Genomic DNA, 17,897 nt, shown 5'->3' on the forward strand with positions numbered 1-17,897 from the left:
AAAATGCTCCTCATGTCTGTGAACATTCATCATTTCTATTTTCTGTTTACTAAAACTGAACAATTTGCAGGTGTTGAAGTAGATGGGGAATTGGGTGATTGTGGAAGTAATCTGAAGGATGACTTGGTTTGGTCAACACTGCTTGGAGAAGAAGTCAGTGACGACTCCTGGCCATGTCAAGCCCAGGAATTAGTGACGGACCTTGGTCAAACTGGCGATCCATCCACCTACCCCACCACAGTTCCCACTACCACTACTGCACAACCTCTCCAACATCACCAGCATCATCAAAATCTCCCTCACCAACACATTTCCATAAGTGACCATCATCAGAGTTCACAGCACCAACAGGTTATCACCATCACCACCTCCACCACCACAGCGCCAACATTACCATCCTTAGAACTCAGTCCTGCTTCTTTAGGAGTTGAGGAGGAGCTTTTCACAAGTTCTGAGTACTCTGAGGCTTCTAATGATGGTGCAGATTCCCTTACTTCTTCCCTTGATATCAGTAGTGGTGGAAATTGGAATAAAGGAGGGTATGGTGAGCTTCCATCTATCAACACTTTTTGCAGTAGCCTGACACAGCTCACACCCTTGGAACCATCCACAGCACCCGTGTTAGTACAAGATGCCCATCCCTACTGGGGCCCTGACACCAACTGGGATGAAGCCAAGACTTTGTCCTTACTTGATGCCAATCTTGACTTTGATAACCTTATAGATCTAGATGTTCTGTAAAATAGCTGCATATAATTAAGTTCAGAAGTAGAAGCAAATGAGAATGCTTTGGTATAGAGGGTTTCCAGTATTTATATTTTGCAAAAAAGTGACTGATAATTAACTTAGATTTTTCCAGATAACATAAGTGAGGTCTGCATTCCTGAATGTGTAATCAGGAAAGTTGAGACACATAGTTTTTTTCCTAAGGTGATTTGTGATATGATTTAGATAAACTGATATTTCTTAAAATAGGAAGGGAGAATGATCAAACTGCAGTTCTTTTCAGTCGTTATTTATTCTTAAGTGATTATAAGGTGCAAAGAATTTGACAATATCTAGTCAGTACCATTACTTCATTACAGTGGTAGAGCTAGGGGTATCATGAAGACATATTTACAGGCAAACTCTCTCACAATAAGGATCATGAATACTGTTCACTTCAGTCACATTACACACTGTAAAATACATGATGGCCTAATAATTGCTATCTAGCTTTGTTACTCATGGAGAGTCCCAGATTCATTGTGCCATAGCCTGATCATAGATAAGAATGCTCAGATTCCTCCAGAGCCTGAATGATGTTGCTACTACCTGCATAAACCAAATACTGTTAGCACATATGGTAATTATAAACAAACTATTTTGCACAAGCTACTATAATCTGCCAGACATCTGTTTTTCAATGTCTAATAGCAGTAATATGGCAGATATATGAATGGATTCCGTGAAAGAAATGACAATAATCATTTCCCATACAAAACCCTGTAAGTAAGAATTTTGAATATTAATTCATTTAAATACTTAAATTAGTATCATAGATGTTTTTGCTCTACATTATGTTTGTGTATGTATATAGTCGTGTTTGCTATGGCAGTTACACTGTACTTAATCTAGTCACTTAGCTACCAAATATTATTTTACCCTTTGCGAATTTGATAGTATTGTAATATATCCTTGTACTTCTAAGGCCATAGATGTAAATTACTGAATGTATTTTCTTGTGTAATTAGCAATGTAGTGTTATCGTCTGACTTGCCGTCCCATGCTGCGAGGCGCCCAAACCCTGCACTCCGTCCAGTCTATATCCGTCCAGGTCCGACAAGAGAACCTTACTCTCCGTCCCTCGGTTCCTGGAAAGTGTGCTTGTAAGTTTGTTTGCTCCTGAAATGTATCTGCTCCTGAAAGTATGTCTTCTTCTGAAAGTACATTTTATGATTCTGAAAGAATACCTGCTTCTCCTGTATACATCGAATTTGTGGCATTTAATCGTTGGATACGAAAAATTAAGAATAAGAACAACTTGAAAGATGTACTGGGGTACAACTTTACTGTAAGTCTTTATCAAAATTGTTCAACATCTTACGGATATTGAAGTGATTCACCTTTCCTGCTATTCAAAAAACCAAATGCATTGCACCATACAAGGAATATTTGTTTCATCCTAAGACAGTGGTACAGAATAAAGGGAAAGGCAATGGGAAAGTTAAGTTAGATGTTAGGAGAGAGAAATGATTCTTTATGATATCATCAATTAATACAGTTAGTGAACTAGTCAGTCTTTGTTGTCCATGGAAACACTGCCATAAATGCAAACTGGTCGGCTTTGATTATCTATCCACTGGAGCACTAGCATGGATATGGACAGGTCTATTTCAGTTGCCTATACAGACATTACCATGGAAGGATGTTTCTTCTTTTCCCTTTAATTGCTTTGACCTTAACCCATTACAATGCAGCCCACATGGTGGTCTGGAACACATTCTGACACCCCTTTGCCATTCAAACATAGCAATTTTCCATTTATCTCCACATGAAGGTAATCCTCATAACCTTTAATGTAATGGTAATTCTCAATTGCTTTTCTTTGAGTAATCCTCAGTGCCTATCTGTATGCATTCTCTTTCCCTTCCTTCTCCCATTTGTATATTTTGGGAGGCAGCCATCTTTTATATAAAACTTCATTTCCCTTTAAAAGCTAGTAGCACCTGCTTCCCTTGTGTGATAAACAGACCAATAAACAGACCAATTCACACTTCTGAAGTGTGAAAAGTGTCACCTTACATCTCTGACACTTAAAGGCTTAGAGATGGTTAGCAGCCCCTTTTATGGGGCTACTGCAGCATCAAAGCTTCACTAAATCAGAACCAGGGAAATAACACTCCTTTGAAGAAGTTGATGAAACTACACATTTTTACCCACTGATGATAATAAAACCATGCCAAAGATGACTTTTCTCTCGCAATGCAACCCCATTGGCAGAGTTCAGTAACAAAGCTCATACATAAGGAAAGATTTTACATAAGCCATCCTGCTTTAAATAAGGAAAAAGGCATAATGCATTAGACAAACCGAAAAGGTATAGCCAATGATGATGGTAAATGACAACGAAGAAGAAATGTGACTAGGATGCCAATTCTGTTAACTGCTTCCTAGCTTGAGTTGGATTCCGTCCAGTGGCTAAATGCAATGAGAAAGGATCTCATTCAGTGTACTGAAATGAGGTGTGTCCTCGGCTCCATATGGGTATCTAGTCCTGCTAGGTTAAGAAGAATGTGGGTGGATTAGGATAAATAGTTAAATATTCTAAACTAGTCAGTAGTATGGTGAACTAGAAGAGTATCTTACAGTGTAAACGAAGAATGCATGTGGATGAATGGAATGATAATTTAAGGGGTACTTGTGAATATCACTTGTTGAAAAATGAGTGACTATAGTCCTAGAGTAAATTTAGCATTAGATGCACCATACTTATTTGACAAAGATGATCATTGTATTTTCATACAATTGTGAATTAATTCAATGCAAACATTAACAAAGAGAATAATACCAAAAAGTAACTGGTACCTATAACAGAATTAATGCCATTGATTGCCTGATCAGATATTGTTTAAATCTTATCATAATATGGAACTGAATTTAAAGTTGTTTTTATGATCTTTTCTCGATTTTGGTAGTCTTAAAAAGATATATCTTATTTTTTTCCAGATCTACAATACACAGCAAGCATATAAATAACCTTTCAATGTATCATTTCACAGAGAATAAAATGTGTTCATTACAATAGATACTTATGACAATAAGAGTAATAAATGCAAGAAATTTTGCATCATACAATCCCTTAATCTTAAAGCATATGACTATATAAGCTTTAATATCTGTTATTAAAGAAAATGTTGCACCAAATAGTTCCATATGGGCACAGCCATAATCTTTAAGCACGCTAATAATACTGATGTACACTCAGAGCACCTAAACTCTTACTACATAAAACATAAATTTATACTTCACTGTCAATATAACAGAAAGATGATTCAAAACATCCTAAGCATGACAAGGGCACCATTTACCTTGCACTGCACAACTCAAAATTTATCTCAATATTTCTTTAACTAAATACATCAAAATTTAAACATCAACCAATAGTAAGAGAATGAATTCAGTAAATCGCATATCAGGGTTCTTTCTTTCCACAATGAATAAGGGCAATTCACTAATGAGCATTTTGATATTATCAAAGTCGGATTGTGCTGCTGTACAGAAAATGCTTTACAAAAGTCCTTTATTATCGTTCCTGATTCATCATTCACAATCTTCACATATAATATCAGAAAATAAAATCATTTAGAAGGACTGTTGTTACTTTACTGATACTTCAGAAAATGTATGTCCTGATTGATGCACATATGTATATCTTCACTTTCATAAGAAATTTGATAAAATGAAAATTAAAAAATACAGTCTGTTGAGATATACAAAGTATGAGCTTGCAAGTGGCAAAAGAGGCTTCCACCAAATACTCATCAGATATTAATGGTGTTAAAGTTTCTGATAAGCCCTCTCTTTAAGTAAAATTGAATACTGAATTAACCAAAATACTTCTTTAAAGTGACATTATAAAAATCAGCAACAAGAAGAACCATGTAAATTCAGTCAAGTAATATGCTGATAAATGGGTATGCATGCTAAATCGAGGAACAACCTCGATATTTGTGTTTCTTGCCATAACATTTTGTCACTATTTTGGCATTGTGCTATGCCGCTGATAAAATTCAACCCTAACTGGCAATCTCAGTTTTAACAGTCCAGTATGAAAACCTAAATTAAGAACAACAAATAAAAGTTGAATTAGTCACCTTTTCATTCTAGACTATATTCTTAACCATCAAGATGAACTTAATTGCATTAACGGTAAGGTAGCCATGGTTCATTTTATATGATTTAAGTGCTATATATATATAAAGGTTTAAAAAACTAATCAACCTCTACTAATACATAAAGAGCATAACATTGCTAAGGATTCTAAAGTATTCTGCAAAAATATTGTCACTATTACAATGAAAGATGTTGAAAACACCTAAGTAATATACTGTATTGGTTCCATCAATTATGATACTTCATGGCTATTGTGAGGTCATTATGGATGAATGTTTCCCTTATATGTATGGAATATCCTTGCATAACTTTTTCTCTCTCCCTGATCCCTGATTGTCAGTGTAGATTGTTACTGATCCATTACTTTTCACTCAATGCTTGCATTTGCTGTGCTTTGCTTGTGCTGACTGCAACCATCTGCTTTATTCCCATAATTCATGTTCGATATGTGTAATTAGGTATTACATTTTCTTTCACATATTACTGAAAATATGAAGTAAACACATCAAAAGCAGAGGGCTACAGTCTACTTCAGTTCAAACTCGTTGCAAACACGACCATAGTTACCCCATAGGATAGACCAGATAAATTTTAGTCAGCCATTGAATGAGCAAGAAAGGAAAAGGTTTTCATTATTAAAATCAATTATCAAACATGAGTATCAGTATTAACTTCAATCAAATGTTCATCCAAAAGTATCAGAACTATTACATTTATTAAAAAATGGGTTGACCCTTCTACCTGTTTATATACTGTAAACTAAATTATTAACTGCACTGAAATATGAGAAACACAAATACTGTTGCCCTTTTGGAAAGTTTTCATTCATGTGGATGATTTTTCATTTCTATATGTGATACAGTGAACAGAGAAAATAAGGCTGACTAAAGTTTGCCTGCTTGATGTTGTGCACATGTATCAGAGAATTGTTTCTAGCAATCTCAGTTCACACATTCCCACATTTTTTAACAGACAATACAATATCTAAGACAAGAATACTGCATGGGCATCTGGCTCCATGTGAGATGGAGTAAATACATCACAATATAAGTATTTATTACATAACATTATTTTGTAAATAACCAAACATGGTTTCTTATTCTGTATTGTAGGTATGTACATTTGTATGCATATTCCAAAATTTGCCTTTGGATGATAACTTGTATAATATATTATCACCAATTACACATTTCATGAAGACCGATCACCAATATGCAAGCATCTTCTCATATGCACAATGATCACTAACAAATTGCACTGTCGTGACATCATCAGCAAATTTGACTTCAATGTAGCTCTTAAATAAACTTAGTTTTTGATGTTTTTGTGTTTCATGCTTCTTTAAACCTTTTAAAATACAATACTGCAATCTTGTGGTCCACAGAATCTAAAACTCATATTTCAATTTCTGTATGTTTCTGTACATTATTAGTATTTCTAATATATCTAGTAAGTTTGTGTCTGAGAACAACATTGATTTTATCTACCATGATAAGGAAAATCCTAGAGGGGAAAACAGAATTATAAAGTATGATCCATGTAATCATTATGAACTAAACAGGTCGTTTACTGGTGCTATACATGGTAATGATATCAGGGGAAAAACAATTCATCTTCATAAGCAAAGCTTAGTCATTCATAATGGTGATATATGTAATCTAAAGTTGTTCACAGGATCTAGTAAACAGAAAAGTGATCTGTACATGATATCATGATTAAGAAAAATCAAAGACATACAAGGATTCCTAAACTACAACAAACATTAATCAGCAAGAGACAGTTATCCACTGCTTAAAGAATGTCACATCAGTTTAACAGAATTGAGTAAACAATGAAGGGGAATTGTATACAAATTGTATTAACACTATTCTGTTCTGTTTTCCCTTTGTTGTTCCCTTACGTGCACAATCTGGATCCAACATTCATCAGATTAGTATCTCGTGCTCTTTAATTACAGTGTTTTATTAAAGTGAAATCTACATTGGCTGATAATGTTGCGACACAGCAAATGTTTGATAATAATGTCTAAGCTTACGGATGTTCTACATCATTCTATGTAATCTGTAAACACAACTTCTTTGTTATCTTGGATAACAATTCACTGTAGTATAATATATATTTTCTTTAAAGACAATGAATGAAATATATTTATTAAATGTATTAAATGGATTCACTGTTATAGCTCATTTATTTTTATTACTGAATTTTACTTTCAAATGATTGAAGAGTATGTATAAATTATTACCCTACTGCCCCTATTCAACACAGCATGTCCTTAATGGAATCATTGAAATTTTTTGCAAACATATGTATACTGATTGTGCCTTTTTTCTAAAATGTACCCATGAATGAGGTTAAATTTAAGACTGAATACTGTGTATGAAATTTAGCAGAGAGGCACAATCAGTGGCACCTAAAGAATAAAAATGCAAACACAACCAACCACTCCACAAAAATTCACCAATGCCAACCATTTTCAAACATACCAGTTCAATATTATTCAATTTGAGGGCTTAATTTTTTTTTTTTTTTGGACATTATTCCGTGTAATTCTTAAGCTTTGTGACTAGTTAATCCCATGTTCCTAATCAGAGATAGGAGTTTTGACAGCAATAAAACTAATTTCACCAATACATGAAAGAATTCCCAAAACTAATATCAAGAATAAGTATGGTACATATCAGTATATCTAATGGATAATACTAGAGGTTTTGAGTTTAGGTTCTTAATATCTTTACGTGTTTACACTTACCACCTGACAAACAGGACAGTGCACCTGTGGCTAAATCTTAATTTGATAACAGAATACCATATATGATATTCTACAGAAACCTTTGGAATACATACATATCATCAATATTATAGTCAATGAATTGCAATACAAACTGTACCAATCTATGCTTCAACAGTTCTCACCAACAAAGAAACTGTGATGCTCACAGATATTATGACATCAATAGAAATCATCGAGAATTTAATCTTAAACTCTTTTCATCATTAAGAAAGGATGATATTCTACTATATATATAACTAAATCTTTACATATATCTCCATTAAAGCTATTTTCACAGTGTATAAAGTAAGTATTTACAGTTTCTATATTGGTTAGAATTAAGAGATGTACATGCAGGTTTCATGCAACTATTAATTAGCAGTAATGTAGGAATAGGAATAAAGATGTTTTACATTAATTAATTGATTAATGAATTAATTATTCTAACTTTATAAACTCATGTCATAAAATTCAATAGCATTAAAAGGAACCTGAAGCTTCACTTGCTTATTCATAAGCTATACCTGAGCATAACTATGACAACAGTTTCCTGATAGTAAAGCAACAACATGGGAAAAAGTACAAGTTAGTTTGCAAACTGACTGTCATATGATCATCACACTCCCAATTTTGCTTCAGTTAGTGTAAAGTCTTTCTTGCTGCTGACTTTGTCCATGCAACAGAGGTGAGTACTGCCACATTTTGTGTATCAGAATATAACAAATGCAAATGTACGATAAAACTTATTGCAATGTAGTGGAAAAATCAGTTATCATTCTCTTTACAAAACTTAAACCATCTGCACAAAGTAATTATATGTAAAATGTTTATCGTTTTTAATCTAAAAATTAATTACCATTTTCATGACATGAAGTTTAAAGATAAACCTAATTGCCAAATGGAAGGAAGAAACCATTCTATGATTATATGTCAGCTTGAATGAAAACATGGATGCCTGATTCATCATTCTGATAAAATATCTAGTATGTCTGGTCCATGAATTAAGTATTTATAAACAAATAACTAAAGCCATTTCAAAAGCCCAATTTACAAACTGTTTATATACCTTACTCCCCACTGATCTTCATTTACATAGTCTTATAATACTCTGAAAAAATCTGTTGAATATTCAAGATTTCAGGTCCCACATAAGTATGGTAAATTTAGTTGACCAAATCTCAAAACTTTCTAAACAATATGTACGATATCATCTAACACCACTTTCAAGTATAAATGAATGTATTACATCCAATAAATGGTCACAAATGTTGTGACACATGACAGCAAGATAATTTCCATGAGTTGCAAATTCTGTGAATGAAATTACTTTAATTTATGACATTTGTTCAGATCATGCATAGCTGTCTATATTCTAACAGAAAATATTACACAGGTATGTGACAGGCTGAACTCAAATATCTGGAAATGTAATGGGTAGCGAGGAGACCCTTTGCCCAAAAGCTCCAGAGTTTTCAGCATTTTTGAAATATAGTGTAAAGTGGTACTCCACTTACATAAATATTGCTGAAAAAAAGGTACCATATCTCTTAAGTTCCCTAAGCTGAAACAGCCTTTCTTTTCATAGTTACCTATTTAATAATTATCGTAAATCCACTGATGTGATTTTCAATGAAACTGATGTTAAAATTTAACATGCCCATAAACTGAAATAAAAACTCATGATACAACCCCTACCCATATCTTCTGAGATTAAGGAACTGAACAGTATACGATTTTCCCAGAGGCCAAGCAAATCATGATTCTTGACTATTCATGATGATCTAAAGTTCATGAGGCATGTTGTTAAGCCTGGGCTTAAGCAAACTGCACTATATTACAACAGTAAAAGTTTGAACCATCAAAAGAACTCTTGAGCCACTCTCATAACTACCTGTTTTTCACTCCACCAAAATCCTCAGCAGTTCTTTTGACAAAACTGTTTCTTATTATGTGAAAGATATCCACAAAATGCTAGGAAATTATAGTTAAACTGTAAACTTCAAACTGATGTTTGTAATGGCAAGTTACTGCAACATGACAAAAATGTAAACTTCAGATACCTGTTGTATGGGAATTGGAATCTGCTTACGATTCATGCCTCATGGTAAAAAGATGGTTCTCTCAAAGGAATCATCATTGCTATCTGCTTACATGAGCCCAATTACATACTGTTGACTGGTAGCCAGGAATATTATTAATATACCTATGATATAGATCACCATGACCAAGCCTTGACTGCATGTGGCAAGATGACAGATTTGTAGAGACTCCTGAATAATCTCAAGAATGATGAGTTATCTTAAGCCATATAGGCTGTTAGCCTGCTCTGTCTTGAGTCTATTCCCTATCTCCCTATCCAGTTTTTCTTCCTTGGTTTTATATGAATCCTGGGAATTATAGAAAAAAAAAATTAAAAAGCTGAAGAAGTTGCATCCCTAATTATACGAGATATGAAAAACCAGTACAGTACAGAAAAAGCATTACACAGCATCAAGATTAAAACTAGAAGATAAGAACAAAACAGAAATCCATAGTTCAAATCCCACCATGCAACTGATATCAAAAGAACACAACCCAACTCAATAAATGATACATGTGTAACACTGCAACTTCTCTCTAGCACGTACTTGATAATACCACTGGATAATATCTATTCAGTCATCAACAAAAGCTGTGTTGCACTACCACTAATTTTCAGAGAAATAAGTTTGTAGCAAATGATTATAAACAATATTGTAAATGATTCATGTGTATGAGAACGTGTAATATAAATTTCAACATCAATTAAACAGTGTAATATCGGTTACACAAAATTCGGACACAGATCCATTTGAAATGTAAACTTATGGTTCGCATCAATGCAAGCGATACATAAGACTGCTAAATTAAAACTATAAACAAAATCAATCTGCCTCCAACTTCACTTCTATTAAGCTGTTGCATAGTTTTATCACATCAGAGAGAGGCTAAAAATGGAGTTATGTCTAACATATCATGTATCTTCAGTGTTCAACTAAAGTGTTCTACCAGTAAGTTCATTAAGGTCTGCAAGCCAAGTAATGATATCTTCATGGCACACCTAGTTCTTCCACACAATTTATAAAACTTTATAGTATACAGGTGAATAAATATTAAATAGAATAAATAAAAACCCAACCCAATTTCTGTTTGAATGTCTACATAAGCAACAGCATCACGATGATGGGAATTCTGTAGAGTCAACATATGATATCTGTATGTTACTTTCCTTATCTAGAAGTTGTGTGAATCATAATATTCCTACTGTATAGAGAGATATATGAAATAATGTATACATTTTCCTTTCAATTTCATAACAAACAGGAATGGTTAATACAAATAGAACCATTTGCAGATACATAATAGCTCTTTAGAAATTAAGAATGTGTTCCCCAGACATAAAAAAGGAAAAATCAGATAAGTTAACCACATTTGTTGCCATACATACATTAAAATTTGGCATGACTTTGCTTATCATATGTGTGCTGAATTTTGCTTGATTTCTTTGTCTCTTTTTCCTCACCAAAAATGGATCAATGATTAACAAAGAACTTTACTAATACTAACACTTCAACATCCACCAAATTATTAAGACTATGATTAGTGCCCAAAGACTATTGCTAAGTAGTCACTGATTAACATGAGGCATAAAATTGGGCTTGTCAGGACCTACCTTCCCCATTATCATGTCAATAACTGAAACTAGGATTTTTTCCTGTTGCTAACTATAGTTGCTCATGACATAAGGCATCTCTAAATACCAATAAATTGTGCCTTCCAATTAAACTTTTGGCATGCAGACAAAAATGCATACCCTATGGTAATCAATGGCCATTGTCAAAATGCAGACTCCAAAGTAATCTTAATTAAACGGTTAATGCAAAGAAGACCTTATTCCCCTCTTCCATACTATGACTCACCTCAGCCCTCACTGTTTTATCAGCTGGTAAGTCTAATCCCAGGAATCTACAATCATCCACTGCCTCTCCCTTTAATACTCAGGCCATCCTGTCTTATTCCAACAGCTGCAACTCATCACCTTACTTTTATTCTTACTGCTGAGCTAAGCTATCTGCAAACAGTAACTAATTCATCTCCATGTCTACCACTCCCAAACTTCTTGCTTTATGACCCTCACATTTACCTCTCACAACTATGTCCACTGAACAGATTAAACAGCCATGGTGCCACTCACACATCCTTGATGAAGACCCACCTTCGCTGAAAATCACTCTTCCTGCTCAAACTTATACCTTACTCTCTTAATATATTCACAACACCTTCCACAAGGCATCTCTATCAACCCTATCTTAATATTCTCTCACAAGATCCAAAAATGCTACATATTCACTTCTTAATGACTCTCTAGGCAATAACAATTCTTACTGCTGAAATTATATCCAACATAACAAAGATGTATTGACCGCCATGTGTTAATATAATTCACAATACATTCTAAACTTCAGAATTATCATGAGCCATTCTGTCTGTTTACATCTTAAAAAAGGGAAGCTGAATATAATCATTAATGAGAGTCATGTAACATTTTTAGTAGATTATAAGGTTATGAATTTTCTAAACATAACTTGTTTCTGATACCAAGCCCTAACCTTATGTGGCACATCTTATACACACTGCTTTTCTCCACACATCTCTCGTAAATATACTCCTTCGTCCTGGTCTTCAGTCTCAGCATTCTGATGTGCCTTATCAGAAATTTTCATTCTCCAATGATATAAAACCTTTATTACCTTAATGTTATTTTTCATTCTGTTCCTTCTAATTATCTTGTCAACATACTGCCATCCAACTATCCACTTCATAACACTGGAATCTCATTAACACATGTTTGGTCAAATCTTTCATTCCACTTCACACTTAGCCTCTCATAAACAAACTTATCACCCTGTCCATCCATTGTTCTTTTGACTTCTCTCTTTATCAACACAAAGTCCTTCAATAATATTCATTGCCTTACTCCAATATTTAAATAGACTAATAGTACCAGTGCAGATATATGTAAGTTACGTCATATGTCTACCATTGAATTATTTCTATGAAAAACTTGTCTCATGTGAATGAAATTCCTTTACAGACCAATTACTTGGAAATGTATAGCACATTACACTCTTCTAATTCTGTTCACATTTATCATGACTGTTATAATTATGAATAAAAACCTCTTAAGAACATCTGTTCTTTTTAGTTATTCTTATTAAGTGGGTTATTTTCTGAACATCTTCATATTTCTTAGTCATGATGTATAGTGCAACATCATTGATGACACTATGTAAAGGCTACAAATATATGAAAAAGCTATAAAAGATAAAAAAACTCAATAAGAATAAATCTTCACTACTTTTTACGAAATACTTCAACTGCCGTTTTGTATTACGCGACAAAATGCAAAATCAAAATTCATCTATTATGGACAACAGAAGAGTTAAGCTAGGTACTTTACTACTAGTGCAGTTACGTTCTGATAAAAGCCAGGTCTTTGAGATATTCCCCCTTCACCAAAATGTTCTGTATACAGTGGTAAAATATACTGCACACACATCTATTTCTTTTGGCAGTTACAATGAGGTTTACCCTTCATACCTGTGGTGAGATGTGACCTTGTATTTTTTCAAAAATACTTTAAACATATAGCAGTAAGTAAGCAATCATGCTAAATACCTTCGAATAGATGAAAAGTTTCTTATTTACATATGCTAACTACAAATATGGGAATAAGCATACACAAACACAGTGATGATGTGCCCTGTGGTGTTACCGACAAGTACTGTAAATTGTATAAATGTATGTAGTAATGGGAAGAACTCCTTAAGTTTTACTAATCAGGGAATGACTGCTTCAGTTTAACCCTGTGGATATTTCTCATTGTACATGACAATACTTAATATCTAAGTGTTTCTCAGACACATTCAAACTTCAAGCAGAGTTGTACTGTACAACCCAAATAAAAGATAATGACCATAACAAGAACAGTGTTTTCATCCTCATAACCATAGGAAATACAATACAAAGGAATGTCTTCATTGTGATTACCAAAGCATAAACAGTGTTCACTCAAATTTCTCAGATGATAATAAAAGAAACAATGCAGAAACATTTATTTGTCTCCTTTGAATTCTGAGAATAATCTTGAGCTTTTTAGCAGGAATCCAATTGTGCATCTTCTCTCATCCCTTTGATCAATTTCACCCAAATCATTCTTTAATCTACCTTGAGTATAAACACATCTCCAAATATAGGCACTATAATAATACTAACCTCATGGTAAGATGTGATGGATGGTAATAGACACCGGTGGCTGTGAAGGGGATTCTTGATACTGATGATACGTTTCTGTGCAGGTATGCAAACCACAGTCTACTGTAAAAGAAAGTTATTTCTAGTACTGCGAGAGGCTTTTCTGGGTCCTGGTTGAGCAGATAAATACTACAATAACTCAAATACATCTGAAAAGAATGATTGGTTTACCACTAAGTGAAAATGAAATGGGAATCTAAACAAAATCCTACCAGGTGGGAGGACTGATCTTACATCTCATTAACTGTGTGCACATTACTAACAATACTTATGACCCTTTTCTTTACCTGCCTACCTCCATTCAACCGAATTTATACCTCTCTCAACACTGTATTCCTTCCAACTGCATTTCAAAACTCTCAAGTATGCATGGATAACTCATAAACACATACAAAACTAACAAATACTTAAAATAATAAATACTACCCAATGCATCCTTGAAAAATGTATATGTAGCTGGGTTCCGAAGAGCGCTCGCAATATATGCTACTACTCTTGGTCTTTTGCTGAGGATGTCCTTTAGGATTTTCACTAGATGCACTATAACATCAGTGTCATACACCACATCTGAAAGAATAATCATCAAAACTTGTAACAGAAGCTATAAAGTACTGAAAATTTCATCTAATTTTTCAAAAAAGATCTCCAAGCTTCTTATAAGCCCAATACTTTGACAGCAAATCACAACATTATACATTGCTGAATTACCTGCAGCAAGAATAACTTCAATGTCATCATCACAAGTATCTCTTTCCCAGTCTAGTCTCTTGATAAGCACATCAGTGTCACTATAACTCACTTGTATACCTTTTGCCTGAAAAAAAGCTGCCTCAGTTTTCAGAAACCTCTTGCTATCATCATCAAGTTTTTCCTGCATTTCCTGCAATTTCACTGTGGCATGATCATGAAACAGTTGTAACATCTACCAAACCTAGAATATCTTTAACACAACATTCATACATATCAAAACAAGACAGGAAAAAAATTGTTTCAAACTCAAAACTTTACTATGACTTTTCTTACCCAATCATCAGAACTGGTAGCTTCCTCACTCTCTTGTAGAGTTAAACCAGAATGCTTTTCCTTCAAGTTGATATATATATTTTCTTTTAAAGTCTTAAGAACAGAGTGGTGCAAGTCTGTGAAAATGTATGATAAAGGTTTACAACTCTGAATCACTGCTAAGCCAAGAAGGCCTAAACCAGCACCCAGCTCAAGGATTCTTTTGTTCTGAAAACGATGGGATTCCCTACAACACCAATCTGCCAGAACATGGCTTGCCTGCAAAATATAATCTTAGGTTTAGGTATTTTCATACTCAAGTAAAGGTAAAAGCCAAGAAACATCATACCTATGCTCTACTTACGATGCTGTTAGGCATACATACATGCAAAAAGAAAAGAAAAAACTAAATACATCCTCCCAAATGGGGTAAGTAAAAACTTCTTTGGTTTGTTATTATCCACACTGGTGAATACACCACTGCATGCTTCTTGTGCTTAAAACTATGTTGGTCAGTGAGTGTGCTTATAGTCTTCTTTTCCCAGGTTAATCATTACTATCATGCATTCTCCATGGTCTGTCTCTATCTATCATTACAATCAACTCTACCCCTAGTTCCAATTGGTGGATCAGGTACATACAGCCTCTCATTTCATTCCTGAACATAGTAACTCTGCCCAGTGAATTAATATAAAGCATGAATGTCTTACTTTTTCATTTTGCATTAAAAGTTAAGTCATCCAATAAGACATATATCTTCAGTCATAAGACCTCCACATACAAAATGATGCTATTGCATCCAATCCCAAAGAAAGATACAAAAGACTTGGAACATCTCATGGCCACTGAATATGATAATCTCAGTACACTGAATCTCAGACAAGGAAAGCTACACTTTTAGAGGACTTATTACTCTTGGAGAGGATGGTACTATACAGAGGCTGAATAATTACATGATTCCACCATTATCCACTGTTTCCTCTTGTTTCTTAGTTCAGTTAATTGGTCACTGCCCAGAGATATTACATCCCTAACCCATCAAATACAACAGATTTTGTTTCATTCATTCTGCTGCTAGTTCTCAATTGGATATAAATATCATAATTACAAAGGAAAACCTGTTGCTATTCTCCTTTACACATTACTTGCCATAAAATAATCTACAGTCTTACTAACCTCCCAAGTACACATGCCTGTTGTGCCATCACAAATTAACTTGCATGTTTCCTTCACTGTTATGACCCCTGCTTTACTAAAGTTGTATGTCCTATAACAGAAGTCATCACAATGTGGAGAGGAAGCATTTTGAGAGAGAAGCTTAGTGTATGTTGTATACAGGTCCTCAAAAACTTCTTGGTTACTTTCCTCGATCTAGGGAAAGACATAAATCATAATCAACAGCTATCAAAAGTTTATTCATTATTTTAGTATAAACATTTTTGAAGTGCTGAAAAATCTAAGAGTAATACATCAAAAAATAAATTTCAAAAGACATAAGTGACTAAGGATTCAAATCAAAATGCATCCAAAAGTGAATGTATATTATGTTAAATAATCATAACAAATGAGAAAATTTGTAGTCTTTAGTTTTTACCATAGAAATGAGTCCTTTGAGAAACAAGCGAGTGTAGGTTAAGGTCACAGGGTATTTTTGGACAATCGGGTGATGAATTGTATTGCTGAGGATTTGTTTCTGAAGCCTTATTGAATCATCATACTCTAGAGGTACAAGGTTAATCTGAATATCCTGGAAAACACAATCCAGTTAGAAATCTTAAAAATCTACATTAGTTTTTAACACACTACTTTATCAAGTAATTCATGTGCCTCAATCATTTGATTCAAAAAATTTCTGTACATTCAATTATCATCAAGTGTTAAAGAACACACAAGCACCATCTCCATAGTGTTTTAACTATTGTAAAAGCCAAGTTGAAGTATTCTAGGAACTGAATACTTTCAAGTCATAAATAATTACGTACCAGAGCAAAACTCCTGTTCCACCATGTAATAGTGGAGGGTAGGGTCTTGTAAGCTTGTATATATGGTCTCTGTGATCTGAGACTAACTTCTAAAGTTAAGGTATATGCAAATTTCTAAACAAATCCCAAACTTTTGGTTTACTGAGGTTACTATTATGCTTGATTTGAATGACATAAAATAGGCATATTTGGTTCAAATGAATTAAGTGTGAAAATAATGGTTTCACGATGGAATCAAATACTTCAGAATCTAACGCATGATCATATCGGTGAGGGGAGAGATGGGAATGACCAACCTTATTGCTACATTTGATAGTCGTCTAAGCCATGCCATCAGATGGCCTTAAAATCTTCCATCCAGAACACATGCGTCCGGAAACAGATGAATTACCTAAAAATGTTTTGTAATGACGTAATTCGTACAGTATAATAGGGGAGCACTATACTGGTGAGACCCTCATTCTTGCAGCCAGCTACAGTATGTTGCACTAGTATATCTAAATCATCTTGTAACCTAACTAATCAAGCATGTGGGGTACCTTCCACATAATATCTCTCAATGGGTACATTCGTAGATATTTCCACGAAAGATCCTGGACTTCTTGTAACATTCCTCTGGCTATTAGAGATGACTGTGGGGGTCACTGCTAGGTGTAGGTGTGTTGGTCTGACCACGTGTGTTTGTTGATCTTGGTCTCGGGGTGTCAACTTGGAAGGGAATCCGGATTTCGTCTTGGTGTGATTCGAATTCGGATTTAATTCATAAAATTCGGAATATAGTTCTCTTAACATACTGATCAAGTTTATCATTATTACTTTACGATTCTGCGGTTCTTTGCATGACTTTCTCTCCGTTTTTGATATGCGATATAGGTTTGTAAGGAGCCTACCAAAGGGGTGAAATTCATTACGATTTTTTTTTTTTCATGAAG

At 34.1% G+C, this 17,897-nt stretch overlaps 2 protein-coding genes across 7 annotated transcripts in view; one reads left to right on the plus strand and one right to left on the minus strand.

The window, feature by feature from the left end:
* LOC139747596 (uncharacterized) overlaps nt 1-1,654 on the plus strand; it is a 78,699-nt gene extending 77,045 nt beyond the window's left edge. For both annotated transcript variants that reach the window (XM_071660064.1, XM_071660065.1), the window contains exon 4: nt 71-1,654. In XM_071660064.1, the coding sequence (XP_071516165.1) occupies nt 71-741 (671 nt within the window). In that variant the 3' untranslated portion in view covers nt 742-1,654. The remainder of the gene's footprint in view (nt 1-70) is intronic.
* LOC139747599 (protein-lysine N-methyltransferase EEF2KMT-like) lies at nt 1,000-17,682 on the minus strand. 5 transcript variants are annotated; one of them, XR_011712419.1, is made up of 8 exons: nt 17,505-17,682; nt 16,578-16,730; nt 16,160-16,354; nt 15,005-15,262; nt 14,690-14,795; nt 14,408-14,548; nt 13,943-14,130; nt 1,000-1,853 (listed from the first exon to the last, which is right to left on the minus strand). XR_011712419.1 is itself a non-coding variant. In XM_071660071.1 (8 exons), exons 1-7 carry the CDS (start codon nt 17,574-17,576, stop codon nt 13,944-13,946), a joined length of 1,023 nt encoding a protein of 340 aa, XP_071516172.1. In that variant the 5' UTR covers nt 17,577-17,681; the 3' UTR covers nt 1,000-1,853; nt 13,943. The 5 variants fall into 5 exon arrangements, 4 of the variants coding, with proteins under 4 accessions (XP_071516172.1, XP_071516169.1, XP_071516173.1 ...); XM_071660071.1 differs by having other exon boundaries at nt 13,943-14,041; nt 17,505-17,681; XM_071660068.1 differs by having other exon boundaries at nt 13,943-14,044; nt 17,505-17,679.
* Nucleotides 17,683-17,897: the final 215 nt, after the last annotated feature.

The sequence above is a fragment of the Panulirus ornatus genome, chromosome 69 (assembly GCF_036320965.1).
Source record: "Panulirus ornatus isolate Po-2019 chromosome 69, ASM3632096v1, whole genome shotgun sequence".
NCBI classification, from domain to species: Eukaryota; Metazoa; Arthropoda; class Malacostraca; order Decapoda; family Palinuridae; genus Panulirus; species Panulirus ornatus.